Genomic DNA, 8061 nt, shown 5'->3' on the forward strand with positions numbered 1-8061 from the left:
ACAGTGTGAGGGGATAAAGAATATGTACATAAGGATATATGAATGAGTGATGGTACAGAGCAGCATAGGCAGATACAGTAGATGGTATCGAGTACAGTATATACATATGAGATGAGTATGTAAACAAAGTGGCATAGTTAAAGTGGCTAGTGATACATGTATTACATAAGGATACAGTCGATGATATAGAGTACAGTATATACGTATGCATATGAGATGAATAATGTAGGGTAAGTAACATTATATAAGGTAGCATTGTTTAAAGTGGCTAGTGATATATTTACATCATTTCCCATCAATTCCCATTATTAAAGTGGCTGGAGTTGAGTCAGTGTCAGTGTGTTGGCAGCAGCCACTCAATGTTAGTGGTGGCTGTTTAACAGTCTGATAGCCTTGAGATAGAAGCTGTTTTTCAGTCTCTCGGTCCCAGCTTTGATACACCTGTACTGACCTCGCCTTCTGGATGATAGCGGGGTGAACAGGCAGTGGCTCGGGTGGTTGATGTCCTTGATGATCTTTATGGCCTTCCTGTGACATCGGGTGGTGTAGGTGTCCTGGAGGGCAGGTAGTTTGCCCCCGGTGATGCGTTGTGCAGACCTCACTACCCTCTGGAGAGCCTTACGGTTGAGGGCGGAGCAGTTGCCGTACCAGGCGGTGATACAGCCCGCCAGGATGCTCTCGATTGTGCATCTGTAGAAGTTTGTGAGTGCTTTTGGTGACAAGCCGAATTTCTTCAGCCTCCTGAGGTTGATGAGGCGCTGCTGCGCCTTCTTCACAATGCTGTCTGTGTGAGTGGACCAATTCAGTTTGTCTGTGATGTGTATGCCGAGGAACTTAAAACTTGCTACCCTCTCCACTACTGTTCCATCGATGTGGATAGGGGGGTGTTCCCTCTGCTGTTTCCTGAAGTCCACAATCATCTCCTTAGTTTTGTTGACGTTGAGTGTGAGGTTATTTTCCTGACACCACACTCCGAGGGCCCTCACCTCCTCCCTGTAGGCCGTCTCGTCGTTGTTGGTAATCAAGCCTACCACTGTTGTGTCGTCCGCAAACTTGATGATTGAGTTGGAGGCGTGCGTGGCCACGCAGTCGTGGGTGAACAGGGAGTACAGGAGAGGGCTCAGAACGCACCCTTGTGGGGCCCCAGTGTTGAGGATCAGCGGGGAGGAGATGTTGTTGCCTACCCTCACCACCTGGGGGCGGCCCGTCAGGAAGTCCAGTACCCAGTTGCACAGGGCGGGGTCGAGACCCAGGGTCTCGAGCTTGATGACGAGCTTGGAGGGTACTATGGTGTTGAATGCCGAGCTGTAGTCAATGAACAGCATTCTCACATAGGTATTCCTCTTGTCCAGATGGGTTAGGGCAGTGTGCAGTGTGGTTGAGATTGCATCGTCTGTGGACCTTTACCTACAGTATACTGCTGTTACTGTCTATTATCTATCCTTTACCCCTACCTACAGTATACTGCTGTTACTGTCTATTATCTATCCTTTACCCCTCCCCATATGTACATTTCTACCTCAACCTCGTACCCCAGCACATCGACTCGGTACTGGTATCCTGTGTACTGTACAGTGTATAACCAAGTTATCGTTAATCATTTTGTATTTATTCCTTGTGTTATTAATTTTCTATATATTTATTTTTTCTCTCTGCATTGTTAGGAAGTAAGGCCCGTCAGTCAGCATTTCACTGTTAGTCTACACCTGTTGTTTACCAAGCATTTCACTGTTAGTCTACACCTGTTGTTTAACCAACCATGTGACGAATAAAATGTGGTTTGATTGAAGAGGCAGGTGTTTACAGCCCCAGGAAGTATTAATTTGTCACAAATGTTGTGATCTGTCTGAATAAGGTGAATAAGGTGCTATTTGGGATCCAGCCTAGGTCTGTTATGTATTAATGGTGTGAGTGGTCTGAATAAGGTGCTATTTGGGATCCAGCCTAGGTCTGTTGTGTATGAATGGTGTGAGTGGTCTGAATAAGGTGCTAATTTGGGATCCAGCCTAGGTCTGTTATGTATTAATGGTGTGAGTGGTCTGAATAAGGTGCTATTTGGGATCCAGCCTAGGTCTGTTATGTATTAATGGTGTGATCTGTCTGAATAAGGTGAATAAGGTGCTATTTGGGATCCAGCCTAGGTCTGTTATGTATTAATGGTGTGATCTGTCTGAATAAGGTGAATAAGGTGCTATTTGGGATCCAGCCTAGGTCTGTTATGTATTAATGGTGTGATCTGTCTGAATAAGGTGAATAAGGTGCTATTTGGGATCCAGCCTAGGTCTGTTATGTATTAGGTTTTGACCAGGACCCGTAGAGAATAGGGTGCTATTTGGGATCCAGCCTAGGTCTGTTATGTATTAGGTTTTGACCAGGACCCGTAGAGAATAGGGTGCTATTTGGGATCCAGCCTAGGTCTGTTATGTATTAGGTTTTGACCAGGACCCGTAGAGAATAGGGTGCTATTTGGGATCCAGCCTAGGTCTGTTGTGTATTAGGTTTTGACCAGGACCTGTAGAGAATAGGGTGCTATTTGGGATCCAGCCTAGGTCTGTTATGTATTAGGTTTTGACCAGGACCCGTAGAGAATAGGGTGCTATTTGGGATCCAGCCTAGGTCTGTTATTAGGTTTATGTCTGGAGTCACTTCCACTACATGAAGGGAGAACAGCAGGTAGGACATTACATGTGAAGCACACACACACACACACACACACACACACACACACACACACACACACACACACACACATAGACACACACCTTTTTCTCTGATACAGTTGCTCTCTTTTTGAATTCACCATTTATCCTTGTAAATAATATTCACAGACCCATTGTTGTGTTAATCATGGCTTGCGTGTGTGTGTGTGTGCATGCGTGCGTGCGGGTGTGCACGTGTGTGCGTGTGTGGTTGTGTGTGTGTGTGTGTGGTTGTGTGCGTGTGTGTCTGTGTGTGTGTGTGTGTGTTCCTCGTCTGTGTATGGGCATGTGTAGTCTGTATGATGTCATCTTAGATGCCAGAGTTCAGCTCATCCAGATTCTGTTCTCTTGTCAATGCGTACAATCTCAGTCTTGATGAGAAATACCCTCCTCCCTCTGTCTCAGGTGAGAGCACCCTGTCTCTACCTCCAGACCCTGTCTCTACCTCCTTTCTCCAGACCCTGTCTCTACCTCCAGACCCTGTCTCTACCTCCAGACCCTGTCTCTACCTCCTTTCTCCAGACCCTGTTTCTACCTCCAGTCCCTGTCTCTACCTCCTACCTCCAGACCCTGTCTCTACCTCCAGACCCCGTCTCTAACATCCGGTCCCTGTCTCTACCTCCAGACCCTGTCTCTACCTCCAGTCCCTGTCTCTACCTCCAGTCCCTGTCTCTACCTACAGTCCCTGTCTTTACCTCCAGACCCTGTCTCTACCTCCAGTCCCTGTCTCTACCTCCTTCCTCCAGACCCTGTCTCTACCTCCTTCCTCCAGACCCTGTCTCTACCTCCAGACCCTGTCTCTACCTCCAGACCCTGTCTCTACCTCCAGTCCCTGTCTCTACCGCCTACCTCCAGACCCCGTCTCTACCTCCAGACCCTGTCTCTACCTCCAGACCCTGTCCTCTCCTGTCCTACTGTCCTGTCATCTCCTGTCCTCTCTCTCTCTCTCTCTCTCTCTCTCTCTCTCTCTCTCTCTCTCTCTCTCTCTCTCTCTGTGTGTTTGTGGTGTTTGTTTTGGGTTTGTGTTCGAGTGTGAGAGCGTTTGAATGTTCTCTGTCTGTGGAATACAGAGTGGGGTGGGAGAGGAAGATGGAGGGGAGAGGGAGGGGAGCAAGGGAGAGAGGAAAGGGAACAAGGGAGGGAGGGAGGGAGGGAGGGAGGGAGGGAGAGAGAGAGGGGGAGGGGAGCAAGGTAGAGAGAGAGTGAGGGGAGCAAGGGAGGGAAGGAGGGGAGCAAGGGAGAGAGGGGGGAGGGGTGGAGAGGAGAAAGCGAGGGGATTGCACATTGGCAATAGTTCATCGGATGTGGCAGGGCTTGCAAACTATTACGGACTACAAATGGAAACTGCCAAGTGATGCGAGCCTACCTTTTATGCTTGAGGCAAGCAACAGTGAAGCATTCATGAGAGCACCCGCTGTTCTGGACGACAGTGTGATCACACTCTCCGTAGCCGATGTGAGCAAGGCCTTTAAACAGGTCAACATTCACAAAGCCGCGGGGCCAGATGGATTACCAGGATTTGTACTAGGGTAGCTGTAGATAGATCAACTCTCCGGTAGGAGGTGCTGAGGGTAGCTGTAGATAGATCAACTCTCCGGTAGGAGGTGCTGAGGGTAGCTGTAGATAGATCAACTCTCCGGTAGGAGGTACTGAGGGTAGCTGTAGATAGATCAACTCTCCGGTAGGAGGTGCTGAGGGTAGGTGTAGATAGATCAACTCTACGGTAGGAGGTGCTGAGGGTAGCTGTAGATAGATAAACTCTCCAGTAGGAGGTGCTGAGGGTAGCTGTAGATAGATCAACTCTCCAGTAGGAGGTGCTGAGGGTAGCTGTAGATAGATCAACTCTCCAGTAAGAGGTGCTGAGGGTAGCTGTAGATAGATCAACTCTCCAGTAGGAGGTGCTGAGGGTAGCTGTAGATAGATCAACTCTCCGGTAGGAGGTGCTGAGGGTAGCTGTAGATAGATCAACTCTCCGGTAGGAGGTGCTGAGGGTAGCTGTAGATAGATCAACTCTCCAGTAGGAGGTGCTAAGGGTAGCTGTAGATAGATCAACTCTCCAGTAGGAGGTGCTGAGGGTAGCTGTAGATAGATCAACTCTCCAGTAGGAGGTGCTGAGGGAAGGAAGTCGTGACAAGCTGCCTATTGTTTTTAATCTAGATATTACGTTGGAGATTAGTTTTAAAGTTACAAATACAACATATTTTATACAATGTTTGTCTACATTGCATTCAGAAAGTATTCAGACCTTTTTCCACATTTTGTTACATTACAGCCTTATTATAAAATTGTAACATTTTAAAATGGATTATTATAAAATTGATTAAATTGTTTTTTCCACCCTCATCAATAAAATGTCTAATCGATCAGAAATACAGCATAGCCATTGTTAATGTTATAAATGACTGTAGCTGGATTTTTAACGGAATATCTACCTAGACAGAATACCCATTATCAGAAACCATCACTACTGTGTTCCATTGGCACGTTGTGTTAGCTAATCCAAGTTTATCATTTTAAAAGGCTAATTGATCATTATGTTAGCATAACATTTTGCAATTATGTCAGCGGAGTTGAAAACATGTTGTTCTGTATAAAGAAGCAATACAACTGGCCTTCTTTAGACTAGTTGAGTATCTGGAGCGTCAGCATTTGTGGGTTCGATTACAGGCTCAAAATGGCCAGAAACAAAAGACCTTTCTTCTGAAACTGTGAAAGGTTAATCTGTGTCCTGGAAACTGTCCCCCTGTGTGTCATAATGATCATTGGCCTAACTCCGGGGATTATTCTGTATTAAATGAAGTTTGATGTATGAGGTGTGAGGTGGATGTGGCAGGATGAAGTGAAGTCTTGCCAACCCTTTTTTTAATGAGCAGAATGAATTTACCCGCTACTGCCTATTCAACAACATTATAAAACAGTGAGGTAAAAGGGATTCATATGAACAGCCATTATTCTCTTACATGATGGATGAATTTACTTATTTTGTCATCCGTCCGTCCGAGAGTTTCAGGATGTTTTGGAGACGGAGAAGAAAAAACAGCTTCTCCGGCCGGAGTGTGAAAATGTTTGATTTTTAGATGTTCGATTTTTTTTGAGAACGAGGTTATTTCCGTTATAGCTGTAGTCACATCACGCTTTACGCATACACACATACACACACACACATATACACACACACACACACACACACACACACACTTTACACAACGCTGTCCTAAAGGATTTGAACTAAGAAACACCCAAAGCTGCGTTAGTTACAGAAGCAGTGAGTCAGTGAGTGGCCGACCGTGTAGATTTTCACATTTGATGTTGTTGGGGGACCATCAAAGCATGAGTGGAAGAAGTTAAACATGTTCCTAAAAAAAGGAAAGGAAACAAGGAATTGGATCCGACTTGTAGGAGCAGTTAATGTGCCGCTACTTTGCCAGAGTTAAACATGGGAAAATACCCATGAACACTGTCAGGGTGAAGCCGGTTGTTATATAATAATATTTCTACTTCTGTCAGAATATCCTATAATCATCTTTCTGTCAGTCTCAAATATGATTATTTTTTACAATTCAGTGGAGATATTATGCAACATATATATATATATATATATATATATATATATATATATATATATATATATATATATATATATATATATATATCACAACAACGTTACAACAACTCTGAAAATAAAGGCACATTTCCTCATTCATCTGCTGGGTACAAACCCGGTTGAATCAACATTGTTTTGATGTAATTTGTCAACGTATTGTTGATGTAGAATCCATGTGGAAAATACATTTTTGGATTTGAAAAAAATATATTTAAAAAATAATCAACTGTTGTTTTGAGGGTAACATTTCAACCGTAGGATTATGTCACCATGGTAACCACATTTCAACACACAGTGCATTCGGAAAGTATTCAGACCCCTTGACTTTTTCCACATTTTTGTTACGTTACAGCCTTCTTCTAAAATTGATGTATACTTTTTAATAATTACGAAGCAAAAAACAGATATTTTTGCAAATGTATAAAAAAAAATAAAGAGCTGAAATATCATTAGTATTCAGACCCTTTACTCAGTATTTTGTTGAAGCACCTTTGGCAGCGATTACAGCCTCGAGTCTTCTCGGGTATGACGCTACACGCTTGACACACCTGTATTATTCTCTGCTTTGTCAGGATGAGTTGGGAGAGCCGCTGCACAGCTATTTTCAGGTCTCTCCAAAGGAGGGGCACGCATCCTTGTGGGGGGCCCCTGTGTTGAGGATCAGCGAAGGTGTTGTTTCCTACCTTCACCACCTGGGGGCAGCCCGTCAGGAAGTCCAGGAACCAGTTGCACAGTGCAGGGTTCAGCCCCAGGGCCCCAACCTTAATGATGAGCTTGGAGGGTACTATGGTGTTGAAGGCTGAGTTATAGTCAATGAACAGCATTCTGACATAGGTATTCCTCTTGTCCAGATGGGATAGGGCAGTGTGGAGTGCGATGGCAATTTACATCGTCTGTGGATCTAGTGGGTGGTATGCAAACTGAAGTGGGTCTAGGGTGTCAGGTAAGGTAAGGTAGAGGTGATATGATCCTTGACTAGTCTCTCAAAGCACTTCATGATGACAGGAGTGAGGGCTACGGGGCGATCGTCATTTAGTTCAGTTACCTTTGCATTCTTGGGTACAGGAAGCATGTGGGGTCAGCAGACTGGGTTAGGGAGAGATTGAATATGTCCGTAAACATTCCAGCCAGCTGGTCTGCGCATGCTCTGAGGACGTGGCTAAGGATGCCGCCTGGGCCGAAAACCTTGCGAGGGTTAACATGCTTAAATGTCTGATTCATGTCGGCCACAGAGAACGAGAGCCCACAGTCCTTGGGAGCGGGGCTCGGTGGTGGCAGTGTGTTATCCTCAAAGTAGGTGAAGATGGTGTTTAGCTTGTCCCGGAGCAAGATGTCTGTGTCCACGACGTTGCTGGTTTTCCCTTTCTAGAACGTGATTGTCTGTAGACCCTTTAACATACGTCTTGTGTCTGAGCTGTTGAATTGTGACTCCACTTTGTCTCTGTACTGATGTTTTGCTTGTTTGTATTCTACCATATTCCCAGTCACATTACCATGGTTAAATGCGATGGTTCGCACTTTCAGTTTTGCACAAATTCTGCCATCTATCCACGGTTTCTGGTTGGGGTCAGTTTTAATAGTCACCGTGGGAACAACATCCCCTGATGAACTCAGAGACCGTGTCCGTGTTAATGTCAATGTTATTCTCAGAGGCTACCCGGAACATATCCCAGTCCACGTGATCAAAACAATCTTGAGCATGGATTCCGATTGGTCAGACCAGCGTTGAATAGACCTTAGCACGGGTACTTATTGCTT

The 8061-nt window shown here is 45.3% G+C and overlaps 1 protein-coding gene across 1 annotated transcript in view; it reads right to left on the minus strand.

The window, feature by feature from the left end:
* Positions 1-6752: 6752 nt before the first annotated feature.
* LOC139407464 (uncharacterized) overlaps positions 6753-8061 on the minus strand; it is a 9814-nt gene continuing 8505 nt past the window's right edge. Inside the window, exons 4-5 of the mRNA XM_071151259.1 lie at positions 7349-7668; positions 6753-7128 (exon numbers count right to left, since the gene is read on the minus strand). Coding sequence (XP_071007360.1) covers positions 6753-7128; positions 7349-7668 — 696 coding nt within the window. The remainder of the gene's footprint in view (positions 7129-7348; positions 7669-8061) is intronic.

The sequence above is a fragment of the Oncorhynchus clarkii genome, chromosome 4 (genome assembly GCF_045791955.1).
Source record: "Oncorhynchus clarkii lewisi isolate Uvic-CL-2024 chromosome 4, UVic_Ocla_1.0, whole genome shotgun sequence".
In the NCBI taxonomy this organism is placed as follows: Eukaryota; Metazoa; Chordata; class Actinopteri; order Salmoniformes; family Salmonidae; genus Oncorhynchus; species Oncorhynchus clarkii.